At 42.6% G+C, this 20,143-nt stretch overlaps 1 protein-coding gene across 1 annotated transcript in view; it reads right to left on the bottom strand.

The window, feature by feature from the left end:
* Arhgef38 (Rho guanine nucleotide exchange factor 38) overlaps positions 1-20,143 on the bottom strand; it is a 124,012-nt gene that overhangs the window by 78,358 nt on the left and 25,511 nt on the right. Inside the window, exon 2 of the mRNA XM_063260590.1 lies at positions 10,065-10,252. Coding sequence (XP_063116660.1) covers positions 10,065-10,252 — 188 coding nt within the window. The remainder of the gene's footprint in view (positions 1-10,064; positions 10,253-20,143) is intronic.

The following is a 20,143-nucleotide window of genomic DNA, read 5'->3' as shown; positions in this document are numbered from 1 at the left end:
AAGCCGCAGCCCACCAGGGAGACAGAGAAAGGGCAGGCGGCAGGGGAACCAGGGGTGTACACAGGAAAAGAAGAGAGGGTTTCTGTCAGTGCTGCAGGGAAGCTAGGGCCTGCTCTGCAGATGCCTCCCGAGATTACTTGCAGCAATTAGCATTTTACCTAATTGCAAGCTGCTTGAGGCCAAGAACTCTTCTAGACCATCATCTTGAGATATGCTATTATTTGTGTTTTCTCTGCTCATGAGTTATTTGCTTTACCAGATATATGCACTCTCCTAGGACACAACTATCATATAAATCTCCTTGATTGTCACGCAGAATCACCAGCTGGCATTGCATGAATTGGGCACTTAACAAAAATTTAACCTTTTAATTTGCATATTCACCTAAAATATCACCCGGTTCATCTGTCTAGAAGGGACCTGTCCCTTCTCTGAATCCCATCAGCCCTTCCTGTCCCCACTTATCCATTATTGCTTTGTCAAAGGAAGCTTTTCACATCCGATGAGGACTTCTTAGGGTTTCAGTGGCCAAGAGTGTTTTATATGTCTTTATGTTACTGAAATTAATTAATTAGTCTGTGTAACCATCAACCTTGTCTACATCAAAATGCTTAAAATAAATACTAATACATAAAACATCCCCTGTGTGTGTTTCCTTTCTGACCCACTATTAAAAGTTTCATTTTAATTGATGGCTAAGCTTCATCTGTTCCTCATTCAGTGTTATTCTGTGAAGAGTGGGATTTATGATCCCGGACTGACACGCATGGCTACATCGATCTGTGCCTGGGTAGAGCCACCTGGAGTTCACAAGCCTCTCATTAGAGAGGTTGATGAAATCATTATGACAATCGCAGGTGCTGGGTCTTTTTGCTGCTTACCTTTCAGAAATAAAAGCAAATTAAAATCATGCTTTATACATGTGAGTTTGGAGCATGGTGTGAGCTGAAAGGATGATGCTCGTAGATCCAAAAGCAAATCTGCCTGTGTCTTTTCCAGTTCTGAGCAGCCCAGCCTCTGCACAGAACCGGCGGGTGGATGTGGCCCAGCAGGTTCCGATCCGGACAACAGACGCAAAAATGATGGACACTGATGCTGCCTCAAATCAGAGCTTAGGAGGTGCTGATGAGTGGAACAGCAAGTTTTCTTTCTGTCACAAAACTCATATACAAATAGAAAAGAAAAGATTCCTTTTTGTTTTTGAAGGGAGGTTTTCTGGACAAGCAGAGATAAGAAATGTCCTTCCCAGGAAAAGGAGTTTCCTGGACTAGAATATTGATGGACCGCGTTCCCAGCAACCCTGCACCCAGTGTGACAGCAAACTGCGTGCCTCCCAAGAGGCCCCAGCTGAGGTCCTTGTTGGGGGTGGGCACGATGGTGCCCTCGAGGACCGAGTGTCAGTACCCAAGAGAGGCCAGCAAGACGCTGTGTATGAGTGGGAGAGAGCCATTTACTTGCAAGGTTTTTATTTAAATGTAATATCTCAGCTATGATTTTCTCCAGGTCGGAGCTTCCCTAACTAGCAAAATTCACTTTTCTAGAATGATGTCAAGGGTCTGACCTTGTGGAGGAACAGTGGTTCAAATTATGTGACAAATGCTCGAATCTCACAGTGTGCTGGTGGGGGGGTTGAAACTGAGTCCTTGAGGCCTGGTGGAAAGCCAGATATTCAGAGGGGGCCTGGGCAAAATGTGTCCTTCGAAATCATGCCGATACATGAAGCAGGAAGTGACCAGATTCAGCTAATTAGACCCATGTCCAAATGCACTGATTATCACTTCTTCATGGGTTAGAGTCCTCATAATCCAGTCACTTCCTAGTAGTCCCCAACGCTGCTCTTTGGGGGACTGAACCTCCAACACCAGTCTTGGGGGTTGGGGGCACTTTAGATCCAATCCATGACATTTTTCAGAATTTTCATTTAATGTAGAGACCAAAATCCTTCTGTGTGCTCTGCATGCTGGCTTTGTGCCCGTCTTGAATTTGATATTATCAGCCTGGCTTGCATCTTTGTGTTCCGTGACATCTTTGATCCCAGGAACTTCCCAACTATGCAGTGGGAGGGAACAGATCAGATAGAAGGTGAGGTGAACTCAGTTGGCTTTTCCCTCAGGGTGCTTTATAGTCTAGGAGGGTCCCTGGTATTCTAACCAGACCATAAGAAAGCGCTGAGGCATGCAGATTATTATGCTTTATGGCATTTCTCCTCAACGACTTAAATTGTGATCTCTGCACCCCCAAAAGTCAAATAAAAACCGAATTAATTCAAAAGCTTAGAGTTTGGCATGAATCCAAGCACTCAGGAGGCTGAGGCAGGAGGATTGTTGTCAACTTAAGAGCAGCCTAAGCCACAAAGTGAGACCCTCTCTCAAAAAGAGAAAACAAAACAAAAAGGTTTGGGAGAACAAACAAGGCAAAGTATAAGAAATATATATATCCTTGCATTTAAAATTTTGTGTGTGTTTCAAAGAATAGTAGTGTTAAAGTAAGGAGAGAGAGAAAAGGGCATTATATTACTTAATTAAACTTAACAGGTAATTGTAGATTCACACGAGAACTAAAAATAGCATACAGCCTTTACCCAGTTCCCCCAGTGGTAACATCTTGCAAAACTATGATACCCTTACACTAGGTTTTGGTGTGGTATATAGGGCGTGGTATGAATGGTGTACGGTAATTGCTGATGTAGTTAAGACAGGTCCACTAGCTAGTCCACCAGCTTAATTCTACCTAGTTCAAGGCAGTTGGGTGGCAGAGACAGGGCTTTAGAGAGTGGCAGGGAGGCTGCAGTCAGTGAGCCAACATAGGACACAGCTCAGGCCTAGAATAGACCCTAAATTTGGAAGTGAACAGGCTTGAAGAGCAATTGAGTAATAGAAAAAGACATCATAGGAAAAAAAATTCCATGAGGAAGCAAAAATAAGAGACTGTTGTTTCTGGAAATCGTAAAAGTAAAGGTGACAGCCAGCGAAGACAATTGTGATGAAAATACTCTGACACAACCAGGGACCAAAGATTTTTCTCCCCTATGGTTTTCGCTATCATGCAGGCAAAATTGTAGCAAAAAACTTCGAGAAGCCTAATTAGGTGTCTGTCTACCTAGGAAGGCAGAGTGTATTTTAATAATTACTAGATAAAATGTTTCTGCCTTGAGGTTTTTATCTAATATTTCAGCACACTAACATAGCTATGATTTTGACCATGGCTTCATAAACGTAGCAAAATGTGGCTCCATTGCAGTGTGTGCCTTGATTGAGGATTCTGGAGTCTGGGGAGTGGGCTGGGCAGGGGAGGGAAGGGTGCAGAGAGACCGAGGGCCATCTCAGAGGGTGAACCCAGGCAACCCCAAGGGTGGCACCCCACTGTGCACCGAGGGTGTCTCCCCCTTGGCAGGCAGCCAGTGCTGGACACACAGGGAAGACAGGACGCGCTCTGAGGCTCTCAGCCGAGCAGGTGAGGCAGCCTTGAGGCAAGGGCAGGACACGACGCAGGGACGTTCCCGGGAACATGCTGACACTGAGTCCCTTCTGCATGGGCCTCCTGGCTCACTGTGTCACTGCCAACACTGCAGCCCCCAAAGGGCCGGAAAAGTCATGTGCAGAACTCAAATGCAGTTCAACAGCTGCAGGACACCAAGTGGACCTCGGCCACCACCCTGTCACAAGTTTTCATGGTGCAGGGCAGCTGACCTGCATTTACACTATGGTAGTGCATTTGCACGTGCTCCTTGACTCTACACACCCCTGAGAGGCGGCAAGCCCTTCTCACAGTGACCCTCACTGCTGCGGTTGCTTTAAGGGGAGAGCTGTCAACAACTTCACTGGGGAGGGGGGCAAGGCGTTGAATTCCCTGGGCCCTGAGGTACCCCTCCCCGTTTTTGTGGTGCTGGGGATGGACCCCAGGACTTTCACATGACGGAGTCTCACTAAGTAGGGTAAGTTGCCAGGTGGAGCTTTCAAATTTGCAGTCCTCCTGCCTCAGCCTCCCAGCCTCTCTTAGACTTGGAGGAGGAATAAGTCTACGATTTGTTCTCCCTCCTCCCTTTCACGTTCCTCTATGCTGGGCTTTCCTCCCTCACTGTGGGCTCTGATAGGACATCGGAACAGTGTGTTCCAGTCACACAGAGCAGGTCTTCACCTGGCCCCTCCGGTCACAACCCAAGGCAATCCGATACAAACCTGGGCATGTGTGACAGGACTGGTCAGTGTCTTAGGAACTGGGGGCTGTGAATCCAGGGAGTCTGCATAATTCTCCCCAAACTCAGGGTCTTGTAGTAAAGAAAGGAAACAATTTTTCCACTAAAACTAATTCTTGGTATTTATGATTGGAAACAAATGCATAACTATATTCTTTGTAGGGAAAAAGTCCCAAATGGTATCCACAGTATAATTTGAATTACAGAAAATATTTGAGCATGTCTGGCTCTCCCTAGATAATAAACCACAACATTTGCAGTGCCTATTTCTGAGCAGGACTATAGCTGATGAATGCCTTCTATTATTTTCTAATAAAATCTTGACATTTTCACCATGTAATACATCCAAATTTTAACAGAAAATTGCAATGAGCTCCTGTCAATGCCAAATGCTAAATTTTAAAATCATTTCCCAGAAAACAATATCCCAAGCATAATGCATACAAATAGACCACAGATGAGCAAGTCCAAAATAAATACACAAGATTTTCTTATTGCATAAATAAAAAGTAGCACATGTGCCTCAGATGTATATGCTTCTGCAGAGGAACTGTGGGGCCTGAAGGGCAGACCTGTGATTATCCTTGCCTGCAGGGAAGGAATTAGTGGCTAAAGGATATTCTATCCACTACAGATCTTTGGTCCTTTTGTACAACACATGTTTCAGATACTGAAAAAAATAGCTAAAAACAAAGAAAAATAAAGATAAGCACTTAAGTTTCTCTAACTGCTATTTTCAGTCACCTTTTTGTCCTTCCTTTCCTGATACGTAAAACCCTTCCCCGTTGTCCAGTTAGCTTCCTGAGTCTTGGTTCGTTTTTACTTCCTACCCCAAAGCCAGTTGCCCTGTTCAGATAACAACCAGAACCCGTTTTTCCCACTCAGTGCTTCAACTTGAATGCGCACAAGCTTTAGAGAAACCTCTCACAATGCTAAGGCAGCCAGCGTCCGTCACTGCTGTGTTTCGCCCTGTTTTCAAGTCAGTGAAGTCCTGTCTGGAGAAAGGACTAATTGATTACATCTGCAGACAGGACTGTCCCAGAGCAGGGGTTGGTGTGGGCTGGATCCAGGCCCTCCTTTGTGCTTGGATTCATGCTGACTGAGCTAAGCCTTGGCAGGCAGGAGCTTTCCTCAGCTCCCAGCTGCCTCCGTCCAGAGTGCCTGTGCGTGGCACGAGGTGTCTAATCTGTGTTCACATAGAGAAAAGATGCTGGTCGGATGATGTCGCTGTGTCAGCCCAACCCGACACGCACATGTGAAACACTGTGCTGCATTGGGTTTGACTAAGCAAGGCTTGTAGAGTATTTCCATGGTTACCCCCAAACTGTACGTGACAGCTAATGGACACTAATTGTTGACAAGTAGGTCGTGTGCTCAAGCCGTGGTTTAAATGGTTAGCAGGGAAGGAGCGAGCTGAGGGGTGGGAGGGACCGGAGATTGCTCCGTGTTTGGAAGTGTCCCAGAGTCCCTCAGCCCCTGCGCACTTCATCAGCATTAAAAGCAATAAGCAGATCTGACATGAGAACTCTGAGACACCTTCAAAGACTTACTGTCCCATCACAGAGAGGACAGAGGGAAGACAGAGACACAGCGCACTAAAGACCCTCAAACAAAGAGCCAAGTGTGAAAAAGTCAAGTCATAAAGGAGAGTGAGAACTGTAGTTTAAAGCTTTGAGAGTGAAAGTTAAAGATATCAGATAAATTAACATAGATGCTACCTTAGCAGAAATGCTTTATTTGATGTGGTGTGAGCCACTTATCCTGAGAATTGCTTATGAGAATAATAGAGAAAGCAGGAAACAGGAGAAGAAAAACAACAGCAAAACACGAAAAAGACACAAAAAATTAGAGAACATACACAAGAGGAGGGCTCGCAGGGATGCTCCTGTCTGTGGAGCCAGTTCCACTCACAGCGTAGTAGGTGGCTTAAAGCTGACCCTATTCTCATGTCACATAAACTGCTTATTCCATTGGATACAAATGAATTCAAGGGAAGGCATTCTCCTGTATACTTAGCCTTTTTTATGTTGATCATTAGCTCATTACAGATTTTTGGTGAATTATGCTTATTTTGAAACATGTTTAATTAAGCACATGTAACATTGTACACATTAAATATCTTCTATTTAATTTAAAAAGAGAATGACAGAAATGCGGCAAATGTGGGTAACTCTTTAAGGACTAAGAATTGTTGTGGTTTGATTTTAAGCTAGCCAATGTTAGAGATAAGAATGAAGCAGCTCCAACAGAACAATTATGCAGAAGTTGGAAAGGACACAGGCCAGAGCAGGTCCTGGCTTAGCAGTGGGAGGGCTCAGCTGCCCAGTGGAGAGGCTGTCCTTCCCTAGACGCAGACAGACTGACTGACCTTGAAACAGAATGAAGCCAGGTTACAAGGCAGAGATGAAGGCCATTTGGAGTTGAGGAAATATGCATCTTCTCTGTCTACCTTCTCAGGGCAGTGATGGAAAAGGATGTTTGCTAAGGCAGGTTAGAAGAGGGAGAAAGTGTTTCAGGTGTGAGGAAAAAGACCTGAGACAGACTCCCCCCCCAGACATTACTGGGGCAACCAGGTGAAGAAAATAGCCTTGATTGTGATAGATGGGTTCAGATGTAAGGTGGACAGAGACGGAACTTAACCAGGGCAGGGCTTTTCCAGGGAAATAAATGAAAAGAGAGAAAGGGAGTTGGGGTTATGTGCAAGGACTGATTAGAATAGGCTGGGGATTTAGCTCAGCGGCATAAGCGCCTGCCTTGCAAGCAGACAGTCATAAGTTCGATCCCTGGTACCGATAAAAAGGAAAAAGACAAAAAAAAAAAAAAAAAAAAAAGAATGAAAGACTCATGGAAGCTAGGCTGTGTGTGGGCATGATGGAGACTGAGCAGGTGACACAGTCCGAGGATAGTGTGGGCCACCACTTGAGACCAGAGAGCACTAGCAATTTGGCTGACAGAAAGGCAGGGAGGAGTACATGACTGTGAGCTCGAAATTCTGAATTTCGGAGGTTAAATTTACTGGGAATGACAAATTCAAAGATGACCGTGGTGAGCGTCTGACACAGGACTGAGGAGAGCTCAGCGGGTCTGCACAGGCTGAGGAATGGAGCACCCAGATGTCACAGGGATTATTTGCATGAAAATCACAGTAACCTAAAAATGATGTCCAGATTAGAGGAAGGCTGGTGTGGTGGTGCACGCCTCTAAGCTCAGCACTGGGAAACTAGGATGGAGAGAATCGCTGTGCATTCAAGGTCAGCCGGGGCTACTTAGTGAGTTCTAGACCAGCCTGAACTACATGGTGAGACCCTCTCTCAAAAAGCCAAAAAAGAAAAAACAAAAAAAGTATATAAAAGAAATTAGAGAAAAAACAAAGACGGTGGGCTAAGTTCTAAGTTTTCAAGGGATGGGGTTGACAGGTGGGGTCGATCCACAAGGAAGGGTGCATTATCAGTAGAGTCTGGCGCTGTGCACTTTAGAATCAATATTGATCAGTACATAAACAAACATTTTATTGAGTACCATTCATGAGCTGGGCGTGGTGACTCATGCCTGTAATCCTAGCACTCTGGAGGCTGAGGCAGCAGGATTGTTGCGAATTTGAGACCAGCCTGGGCTACAAAGTGAGCTTAAAGCCAGCCTGCACTGCATAGAAAGACCCTGTCTCAAAAACACACACAAACGCAGACACACACACACACACACACACACACACACACACATAACCACTCATATCTGCCAGGATAGAGGATGTATGAGATAAAGCTATTTCATATAAAATGAAAGAAAACACCCCAAAATATTTTTATATATTTAGCAATGACACAGACAAAATTTTAATCACAGCCATGAATATTATTGCTATTTTTACAGAGTTAATAAGAAATTTCTAGGTTTTCAGAAAGTTGGTGGTTACTATCTGACATGAGAGCTATGAAAGGCTCAAATGAGAGCACTAATGCATTTCCTGGAGCTGTACCTGACCCACACAATAATTCATGGTGCAGAAACCAAGGGCACCCTCTTAGGAAGGAGATTACCAAGCCCACCTTGCCACACTGCTCTGTACATGCTGTCTTAAACCACAAACCAACTTTTATATCAAGGGTCCCTTGACCTATTTGGCTCCCCTAATGTGTAACCTGGATCATTTTTCTAGTTAATTTGAAAGAGTCCTGTATTAAGAATAGAAACTCACTAGGTGTGGTGGTGCCCCCTTACAATCCCAGTGCTCAGGAGGCTGAGGCAAGAGGATTTTTTTCAAGTTTGAGGCCAGCGTGGGTTATATAGTGAGTTCAAGGCCAGCAAGACCCTGTTTCAAAAAAAAAAAAAAAAAAAAAAAAAAGAAAGAAAAAAAATAAAAAGAATTATAAACTCTTTTTCTGAGTGTTGTAAGTACTGGGAGTGGGGTTAATAATTGATGTTATTGAGCAATATATTTATAATTTCTTAGTATATATTAAGGTACCAAGCCCTAATCAATAAAGTTGGATTATTGAACTATGTTAGAATGGTGAAAACAATGTAAACTCATAATCAAGATTAGAAAGCAAAAGACAAATTAGGAAAATCACTTGGGACACATAACATGGAAAAAGAATAATGTACAAAAGCTCTTATAACATAATGAGAGATAAACCATAATTTTTAAATTGACAAAATACATGGATATGAAAGAGGAATTAGAAGTATAAAAATTAACGAGTAAATAAGATATTTTCAGGAGGAATTAGAGGGCTGTAATAAAGCAGAGGCAACGTCTTCCCAGTTACTCGTGGAAATGAAAATTACGACAGAAGTATTCTCTCTAGTTAACAGTTGGCAATTTTTATCAAAATCTTAAATTTACAGTCATATTTACCTAGCATTTCCATTCCTAGGATCATATTTTAAGGAAACAAGGGGAAAGCACAGACACCTCAGCATCAGTGATAGTAGAAAAACACTTTTAGGTAGTAGAAGTCATGAGAGGACACAGATATTTCTGAATGAACAAGTGTATCTCAAAATGGCACGTGTAGTTTTAATCACGTATGTAAATTTTGTGTACATGTATATCTGGAAAGGCGTCTGGTGGGGTGGCCCAGCCACATTAGCAGTGATTTTCTTTGAGAACCCCTTCTGTTTCCCGTGTCCCTGCTCTGATGGTCTCAGCATCTGACACGCTTTTCTGTGTTGTGGATGTAGTTTACTGTCTGTCTCCTCTGCCCTGCAGCAGAGAGGAAAGGAGTCCCACCGGGCAGGGCTTCGCTCTGCACTGGACTGGAACTCAGGGCTGAAGAGCGCGGTCACATTTCAGGTGCATGCGTGTGCATGAGTGTGTGTGTGTGTGTGTGTGTGTGTGTGTGTGTACCGTCATTCCAAAGTAAATATCTGTGCCTTCATTCTGATGCCCTCCAGGAAATTTCCTGGAACAACCTTGATTAAAGGGATAATGATTAGGTTATAACCACTCTGAGCTTTGTCTGAGGCCAGCCCCCAAAAAGAGAAAATTTTCACTCGTCTTCATAAATTTTACATTGAATTTTACTCAAATAGGAACACTCGAGCTCTCAACGTGTATGTGGGGATACTTACATATTTTTGTCTTCTAAAGCTATGATTATCATTGAATTAACTTAAGCACATCATTCATGGCCCATTGAAAACCCGTTGCTCAAAATTTGTTAGCAGTTTCATAGAAATCCAAGGAAGAACACAGAAATTTCAGAGTGGAAGCTGGATTTCTTTCTCCCTATATTTTAAAATGCTGTCTCTGGCCTGCCAGGAGGCCGTGGGGTCTGGGCTCCCCACCGAGGCGATGGTGTGGGTGGCCCCCTCTGGGACACGGGAAGCAGAAACCCAGAGCAAAGGGCCTCAGGTGTGCGTGTACCTGTTTGCTTCTCAGGGGCTGCACCACCTCCCGCACGCACAGCGCCAGGTCGTTGACATAATCCCGCTCCGTCTGGACCAGCTCCTGGATGATCTTCGCCCGCTTCACCATCATCCTCTCCACCTGCTGCTCTTCCTCGGGGCTCGGGCTTGCAGCCGCAGGGCCGCCAGCCTGTGGGGTCATCTTTTCTGCAAAATGAAAGCACACCCTGGTGAGACACTGCGGAAGGCCCTTCCTTCCTTCCTGAGGACACAGGGATTGTGAGCAAGGAGAGGGCCGAGGGCATCTTGGTGGTGTGTCCCTGGGAGCTGTCCCTTGCTTCCAGCGAGGCCAGTATCCAACTAACTGTGACCAAGAGGTCAAGACACTGAATGGTACTCCAAAGCTCTGGCTGCTTCAAAGTATCCCAGGCTGGAGTCAGGGTTGTCACGGTGATCCTCAGTCCAGAGGCAGCGTGAATAAACGCAACGCAATGCAGAGCTTCTGGGCGTGCTTGGTTTGACATCAAGGACAGGCTTTTATTACTGAAATACCTTGCAATTTTATTCATTTCTATCCTAGCCTTAAAAATAACTATGCATCATCCTCCGTGGGTATTAAGTGGAGAAACAAGAAACAGTTCACACACAGGGAGTTTTCTTTTTAATTCACAGTCAGAATCCATGAGGAGGGAGGCAGTGGTGAGCAAAAGTCCCACGAAGATTTCCAGCTAAGATTTTCATTTTAATCCAAAACTTAAGCGTCCTGAGGAGATGGGGAGCTAAGTGGCATGCCTGGAATGTAGCCTGGGTTTCATACCAACTATGAAAGTAAGGAAACTAAGTATCTTCCAGGACAAGCTTCTCACAGCAGTGTCAAATTCTGGCAGCTGTGAGCTACTGACCGTGAATTCAGACCTCCGACAGTGACACCAGCACAGTCCTGGACAGCACGACAGAGTGTGGGCTTGTGTATGTGCGAGTGGGTTTGTTTCAAGCCACAGCTCAGTTTTCACCTTAGTCTCTGCGGTTCAGGAGTAATTTTATTTCGTGTAAAATTAGTGACGTTAGTAGTTGACATGTGAGATGTCTTCAGTATTGGCACCTCTTTCTAAGAATGGAGAACTTTACAGGGGAATGGACCAGCACCCCACTGGGCCAGACAGACCCCCACATTGGCCCTGACCAACTCTGCACCTCATTTTGGCCCTGGCTGTCCATTAACTGTGAGTTGGACCTGCATTGTTTTCTCTTGGGACAGGGCACCAGAGGTGCCAGCCAGCTGACCAACCTGATGGTGGGCAAGGACAGTGCCACAGAAGAGAAGGTAATCCTAGCAGGACCATAACCAGAAATGACAGACCTGGCCAGCAGCACCAGCCCCAGGAAAGGCACACGGCTATTGAAACCACAGAAATAGCAAGGATTTTGCTCCCAGAGTGACTCCACAGCAGAGCAGAAGAAAACACAAATCCCAGTATGGCCACAGAGAGTTTAATCAGGTCTGTTTTGGAAAAGGGCTAACTGTTTCTGAATCAACCACAGAACAACTCCACTGCAGAGTTCAGGGTTACCCTCCCACGGGGACACTACATACAGACACTAGGAAGTAGGAGAACCGGTCTTTTGCAATGGGAGAGACGCCAAGAGATGTAGGAAGTGAGGGGAAATAAAGATTAAGGTGTGTGACTTACATGTCCCAGCTCCCAGGACGAGTGCAGTCATTATGCAATGCAGGCAGGTACTAATAAATATAAACATTGAAAACAATGGGACCGTATAAAATGATCTATAAAGAGTGCATATGCAAGAGAAGGTACATGTCACATTGTACAAGTGCAAATGGGGAGAGGGATTCTCAGCTGGCTCTCACAAAAGTAAGAGAGGACGACTGAAAAGACACTGCAGCCAAGAAGTTCCTGGTTCAGGGCAAAGAGTCCAAATGGCCCAAAAATAGCAGCAGACACCTCAGAAAGTAATGAAGCTCCCCTCTCTCTGGCTCACTAATTTCGGGAGTTTAAAAAGGCTCCCTAATGAGACATGCGTGGAAAATGCTTTCAAAGTAGTCCTAACCTCTAGCTGTCCTAAAGCTTTGGACCACAGAGATTGCGAACAAAGATACTTCTAGGACCCCCCAACCTTTTTTTTTGAAGCTTTTCTTTTCTTTTTTATTGTTTTATTTTTAAAAAAGTAAAACTAAGCAAAACAGAATGAAGCAGGTCAGAAGAAAACAATGTGACGCAGATTTCAAAGCAAGACAACAGGAGATCATCACTGACTACCATAATCTATCTTGTTCTCTTCTAGATAGTTGTCCATATCATCACACACAATGAATTCATACAAAACTAAAAGTATAAAACTGATCAGAACAGAATAATGAAGGCATTACAGGCCTTCAACACCAGACAACAAGAAAACCAACAGTGGCTCCTGTAATGTCTCTTCCAAATAGCTGTCCACACCATCATGCATGTTGAAATTAAATGATACAAAACTGACTAAAATCACTCTGAAAAAAGAATGAAAGCATTACTGGATTTCACAGCATGACGATAGGAAATCAGCAATGCCTGGTAGCGGTCCTTCCTTCATGAGGAAAGAGGGTGATTTTGACAAATGGCATGAATGGAGCACACTTCCACAAGGCTTGGACCCCTCGGTAGCAAAGAAAGATGAAGCGAGAAGCCAGCGAGAGAGGAGAGGGCACTAATGTCCGTGTGCTCTGCAGCCCTGTGCCTTGCTCTACGGTGTGAGGATTCGGGAAGCCTGGTAGTTTGTACTATTTTCCTGGAAAGTATAAGCACGCCGTTCAGTATCCCAGACTTGACTCTGAATTAGTTTTGCTACAAAACGGGAGGTGACTTTGGGAGGGAAGATCCTGTAAGCGAACCATGTGACAACCATTGTGAGCTTTTAGATCTTCTTAGAGCTAAGATGTGCAGCGTAGCACACAGTGAGAAGACTGGGCGGGCTTCGGGGAGGGAAAGCTGAGGGTGAGCGTTCCTCCTCCTTGATGTGTGCAGCATCATGAACACAGAGGACACTCGGGCAGGCCCTGACATAGCGGTACAGAGGACGTCCCATGACTGCTTAGCACTATCTGGAAAGTAAAAACACGACTTAAAAACCATTCTTGTTGATATTTTTCCAAGTCACAAACCTTGTACAACTTAGAAAAGTGATTCCTCAGTTATTTGAGAGTCTAGTCAGCATTTTAAAACAATTTCTGGCAAAGAAATACGCCTAAAACACTCAGGGTCCCTTCATTTCTGGATGCCGGGACTCACAGTGGCCCTCTAACCAGCTCCCCAGTGTTCCAGGTGCGGCCCTTTAAAATGCACCTCAACGGAATTTTTAAATTAAAAGCTATTTGGATTTTCTGATATTGCCCAGAATCTTGGTCAGAACCAATCTGGGGGACCAGGGTGGCTGAAATAGTTATTAGTTGACATACCCAACTTGAGAAATTTCTCCTTATAGATAGCAGCACTTTCTCAGGGAATCTGGAGTTGAGCGATCTTGTGAGATGCCTCTGCTCCTTCGCCTCCAGTTTACTGCAGAAGGAATGATTTGCATCATTTTACGGCTGGATGTCTAAACATTTTCTGTGTTTGCAGTTCTTACACAGCAAAATCTCCACAATGCCTTGTGGCTATTAAATTTTGTTTTTGTAAGATCATTCTCTGCCCTAAAATTCTTGCTTGATTTACATTGAATTTTAATGAATAAAAGTATTTACAGCACAGAATCACTAACACATATTACCCCAACTAGCAGTCAGCAATACCAATCTTTTATTTCTGGGTAAAATAAAGAGAAGCTAAGTATATAGGAAAGGAAGAAAATTAGACCTTTAAGAACAAATGCTTTCTCAAAGTTGGAAAAAACTATATTGAAACCAAGGTAAAACTGAATTTAAAAGGATGTTTAAATCGCTGTAACCAAAATACACTATTGTGGGTGAAAACAGTACCATGTATCTGACTCTGCCCAATCCCTATTTTTTGACCTCATTTTTATTTTTTCTAGAAACCATGATAAATTTTCACTATGTTACCAGAATTTTTAAATCAAGTTTTATTGCTAACATATGCTGAGATGCAGTTCATATTAAAGAAGGTCTCTGGAGAAAGGAAAATCAGATTTCAGATTAGCTCTGCTGCTACCCCAGCGAGAAAGTGGGGAGTGACTTAGCTCCACAGAGCCTCATCCTTGTCATCTGTAAGCTGGGAGTGAAAACCGCCTCTGCATTATCATGAAGCCTGAGTCAGCTGAGCCGCAGTGTGCAGTGGAAGTGCCTTGGGATCTACAAAACAATATACATCCTCAATGTTTCCAGAGGCACGGCAGTGATGGAGTTCCTCTACACAACGGCCCCAGCTTTTGATGGTTAAACCTATGTTTTTAATTTCACTAATGTTCAAAAGAGTACCATACAATTCTATTTATCACTTTCAGTATAGTATTCAGTAAATTACAGCAGCTATTTACACTTTAGTATAAAATGGGCTTTCTGTTAGACCACCTTGCCCGACTGTAGGGTTCTGTGAGTGTGGAGTATATGTAAGGCAGGTTAGGCTAAACTATTTTTCTCTTTATTAGGTTGGTGCATAAATTGTATTTCCTCTTACAAAGCTTTCAGATTATGATGGGTTTATTAGGACATGACCCATCACAAATCAAGGAGCAGCTGTACTTGCAAAATTTTCCACCACCTAAAGAAAACAGTCCTCACATGGTTTTATAATTGCCATCTTGTCAAAAGAGCGCATGGCTCTCAGTGGGAGGACAGCTACATCCAAAGGGCAGAGGGAGAGCAATAGAAATACCACAGGCTATTAAAGAGGGAAGCCAGGGGGCTGCAGGGGTTTGGCACCCTGAGATGCTTGACTGCTCTGGGGACCCGCACGAAGAGGACCAGTCTGTTGGAGAAATGGAAGGACACAAGGTAAAGGCGTGGTGGGGGACTGAGGATTATTGCCAATGGATCTGAAGAAGGATGATGGCTTTATTTTTCATCTTTGCAAAATAATATATGTGTACAATAAGGACAGAGGATCAGAGCACAGATTTTGGAGCCAGACCATGTGGTTTCAAATTTCTTTTGTTTTTAGGAAGGACTGCTTCCTAGAAGTGACTTGTATTAAAGTCACCTCTTGGAGGTAGACATGGCCCTGAACTTTGTCCCGGAGTGGTGGAGAGTGAAGGGAAGGGAGAGGACAGAGTCCTTGGCTGGGCTCTTCTCATCTGGAAGATATTTTTAGACCACAGATTCATAAGTACATTTTTGGTAAAGTACTTGGTTTTATTGTGTGTTCGTAGTCTACTGCACAGTGATTTGTACATGTCCTGAGGTGACGAGGTATGATTTTAAAAGAAGTAGAGCTGGTAATTTAGCTCTTCGGCAAATATTTTTTGCTAAGAGTGTTTGAAAAGATGCCTGTTGGACGTGGAGGTGTCACTCACCGCCGGGCAGTGGGCGTCAGGACTTGCCATGAGGTTGGCAGCAGAGGGGCGGGAGGAAGCACACCAGACGTGTACAAAGTGTCCACGTTTACTTTTTGCTTTGAACCACAGGCGTGCCTGTGTCTTCTGGCTGTGCTGTGGGGATGCATCTGTGGTTCAGTGGAACACGCCTTCCTGCAGTACATTAACAGCAGAGATTTGATAGCACCCAGAAACGTGCTTGGTGGACTCTGTTGCTCTGTGTCTCATTTTAAATGGGGCAGAAGGGAGCGCCTCTCAATGGTCTTTCAGTGGGCACTCTGCCGATACTTCCATCCAGAGGCCTAATGCCACTGTTCTCTTCAATGAAGTTTTTGTGCCTAGGAAAAGCAGTACTACAGTTTTTTCTAGCAGGTTGAGTCGGTGTCATGTACTTTTAGTTATCAAAAATCCTCTTGGAGCTTCGGGATTTTGAGTTGATGAATATTCACCATGTGTAGGAAAGCTCGATAGACACGGCACAATCTCAGTTGCACACAGTGGTGTGTTGTGTATACACACAAGGCGTGTTGTGTATACACCAAGGACACGTCCACCTAAGCTGCTTGTGATTGAGGGTGGTTTTGCTCGTGGCTTCTTGTGTTTTTGTCTTCTGAAATGTGCATATTAACTTTTAAAAAATAATGACTATCTTTTTTAAAAAAATCTCCAAATTCTACCTCTACTATTTGTCTGTTTCCTTGGACAAGACATTTTACTCTTTCTGTAAAAATTTCCTCACTGTAAATATTAGCACAATCTTACGAGATGGTTTTGAAAATTGAATGAGTTAGTATTTATTAAACACTTGCAAAAATGCCCAGCATTATAATATGCACCATGAAAATGTTCTTTATCATTGGATGCAGTCACTGTTTATTAGTTGTGATATTACTTTCACTGTATCATTAGTTGTTCCATCACTTAGTATATAATCTTTCCAAATCATTTAAGTGCACATATGAACACATAAAGCAACAGTTTTTCATTATTTCTTGGCAGTAATGGGCTCCTACACATATTCTTCTGCTACACTTTCTTTGCACATTTCTTTCTTTCTTTCTTTCTTTCTTTCTTTCTTTCTTTCTTTCTTTCTTTCTTTCTTTATTGGGCACCAGGGATCGAACTCACAACCTCACACTTGCCAGGCAGGTGCTTATGCCACTGAGCTAAATCCCCGGCCCTTCTTTTCACTTTTAACAGTTAATGTTGGAAGCTTTCTGTAAGCTACATGCACATATATTCACTCATTATAACAGCATCACAGCAGAATAACTGTGTCAGGCGCTGCTGTCACCTGCTTCATATCTATTCTGTTGCTAGTTTTTCAGGAACTGATCCCCGAATAGATAAAATGTATCTATGATTCCTTTTATGTCAGGAGCAGGAAGACAGAGCACATTGAAGAAAAGAGCAGGAAAGGAAATAGAGTCAGTAACAGAAAACATGCTTGGAAAAGAAAGATGTCAATAACAGCCTCTCTCAGGCTCGGCTCTGGGCAATGAGAGCACAAAGCTTTCCCTAATAATTCAGGGAGTTCAGGGGCACTGGCTGACTTTCATGTGGGTTTGGGACCCAAAGTCATTGAATGTTTAACACATAATTATGAGGGTCCTCTTGTGAGCTTCAAACTTTATGGGGGCTGAGGAAATAGTGGCTTAAAAGCATCACACCTGATATCCACACAGAAAGGGGTCATTATGTATCATGAACATGTATCAATAAAAAAATCAAAAGGGGCTAAAAATGTACCTGGGAGGAAAGATAGCCCCTTTAATAAATCGTGCAGGGAATATTGGCTTTCCACATGTGAAAGATTTATTCTAGACCCGTATATTTCATTATATACTAAACTAAAATAGAAATAGACTGATGATGACCTGACTGTTAAACCAGAAACTCTTAATCTGCTAGAAAGTAAAAGAGGTAAATCCCCAGAAGACAAAGGCGCAGGGACCCAAGAGCTTTCTGAACAGAATCCACACGGCTCCAGATACAACGCCAGGAGTCAACAAATGGACTTATATCAAGTCAAAAACTTACACACAGCAAAGGAAACAACCAACAAAGTGAAGAGAAACCCTGCAGAATGGGAAAGATACTGGCCAGCTATTCCTTGGACAGAGGACTAATACCAGGAACAGGTAAAGAATATCATAAAATTACATCCTCAAAATAAAAGACCCAATCCCAAAATGAGCAACTGAAATTAATAGATACTTTTAGAAGAAAAAAATACAAATGGCCAATAAATACATGGGGGAAAATTTGACACTGCTGAAATGGAAGCAAAAAACCCACTGAAAACCTTGCTCCGGAAAGAATGACTATCACGAAGAAGCAAATATAAACGAACAGAGAGGAAAAGGCACAGTTCTACTTGTTGGTAGAAATGTAAACTGGCATAACCACTCTGAAGTTGAGTGTGGAGATTCCTCAAAAAGCTAAAAATAGAAATTCCATTGACTCAGCTGTCACCTTCTGGGTATCTGCTGAAAGAGATAAAGACATCATATAACAGTGGTCCATGCACACCATGTTTAGAGCAGCACAGCTCATACTAGTTAAAGCTGGGAAGCAACTTCTATGTCCATCAACAGATGAATGGATGAAGAAAATGGGATATTCATACACAGTGGAACACTACTCAGAGCAAGGTCTACTTAAAAGAAAGATAATTAGCTATTTTTAATTAGGTAAAGTAGACATCAAGATAATAGGAAGAATGGACACTGTATAATGATGAAATGATCTGTTCCGTAGGAAGATGGCAGGGTTCTAGTTCGGTGCACACTGAAAAATGTGGTTGCACAACATTCTGAGAAAAAAGTGGGAAAGATGCATGTCAAGTTAACACATCACTCGTACCCGTGGTATTTTAACTGTAACTCAGTAACTGATAGGCCTATTAGGATAAAAAATGATTTACATCCAATAATTAGAGATTGCAGTCTTTTTAAGGGTACAGGTAAACTTTATGAAAATAAACCACATTCTAAATAAAAAAGTGCAAAGGATCAGTAAACAAAAATCACGAGAGTGATGCAATTGAAATAAAAACACATAAAAATAAAGCGCAATGGTTCATTTGTTTTGGAACTAAAACAAAACTCCTAAGTTACTAATGTGCCATAGAAGAAATCACAAAAGAAAAAAGAAAATATTTATTCTAATAATAAAATTATTACTTACTAAAATGAGCAAACTGTAAATCATGGCTTACAGAGAATGTGTAGCCTTAAATTCGTGAAGTGAAGCAAGACTGAAGATTAATGATTTAAGAATCTAACTAGCCGTGTGGGTGTCGCTGAGGGGGAGAAGAGCTGTTTTATCCATGCAAGGGCCGAGGTTCACTGCCCGGGATTCTCTGTCACCCACAGACCTAACTAAAAAAAATTCAATAAGCCTAAACAAAATAGAAAAGAAATGAAGAACACAATATAATGAAATTTAGCTCAGGCTTCAGATGATTTCCAGAGTTTGGTACATTGAAAGAAATACAGTATCACAAAAGAACAAAGTAAAAAAAAGAAAAAAAATCCTAAGGCACCAAGGAAACAAGGTGCAGTGAGTGAGGTACAGAATAAAGCCCCCCAACTGTTCAGTTACACGCATCACATTTTCTGATATCAGCCATATTACACAGACATGTAAAAAGTATATAGTTAACAGGTGCAAGAAACAAAGACTAGTTTGAAATTAAAAGCAAGAAATAAGAGGTTATGGATGATGGAGATTTTAAAACTGTGATATAGCCTTCAAAATATAAAACTCAAATTAGCTAAAATTTAAAACTTACTGGGATAAAAACTCAACATGAGGGTAAAATAGTAAATTACACAAAGCTTACAAAGCAAATCAAGACAATGAATCACATGGCCTGGAAGAAAGAAATGTAAACTATTTGCGACAGTTCAGGAGACACAGAGAAGTGACTGAGAAATTCAAACAGTCGCTCATTCGGAGCTACCTCGGTACAACTAACAGTGTGAAGAGGAGGAAATACTTGAAGACCTAGTAGCTGAAAACGGTCTAAAATTCTTGAAAGACATCCTCTGAGCCGGAACTTACCAATGAATTATAAACAAGATGGAGAAAATCAGAAGCTACAGCTAGATGTAGAACTTTGAAGTTTCAGTACAACAAAAATAAATAGAACTTGAAAATACTAGGTGAAAACAGGACAAAATACGGAGAAATAACAGTAAGTCGTATGGCTGATTTCACACTTTTGAATGTACTATTAGAGAAATAATTCACCCTAAAAATTTGTGCCCAGTAAAATGCTCTCAAACATGCTGATAAAATAAACACTTCAAGAAAAAAAATGTCTTTACTACCAGAATATCCATAAAATATATACTTCACTCAGCGGGCAAATGTTCCAAATTGAAAGAGAGAAGTGCAGGGAGGGTACAGAACTAAAGAGGGAAAGAGCCTTGACAAGGATCCATCCAGGAAGACAGACACAGGAAGAGGAAGAGAGGAGTAACGATAAAAAACATCTTTAGTCCTGAAATATTTGTTTTTTCCATGGTAGGACAATGTTTTAAAAAATGCTGAAGCATTTTATGTAGAAATTTCTTGGAGAGTTCCAAGAATAAAGAGAAGTTC

The sequence above is a fragment of the Cavia porcellus genome, unplaced genomic scaffold (assembly GCF_034190915.1).
Source record: "Cavia porcellus strain 051 isolate PalLab524CR breed Dunkin Hartley unplaced genomic scaffold, mCavPor4.1 scaffold_14, whole genome shotgun sequence".
In the NCBI taxonomy this organism is placed as follows: Eukaryota; Metazoa; Chordata; class Mammalia; order Rodentia; family Caviidae; genus Cavia; species Cavia porcellus.
Note: the sequence above shows the minus strand (reverse complement) of the source record. Positions and strands in the feature narration are given on the sequence as shown.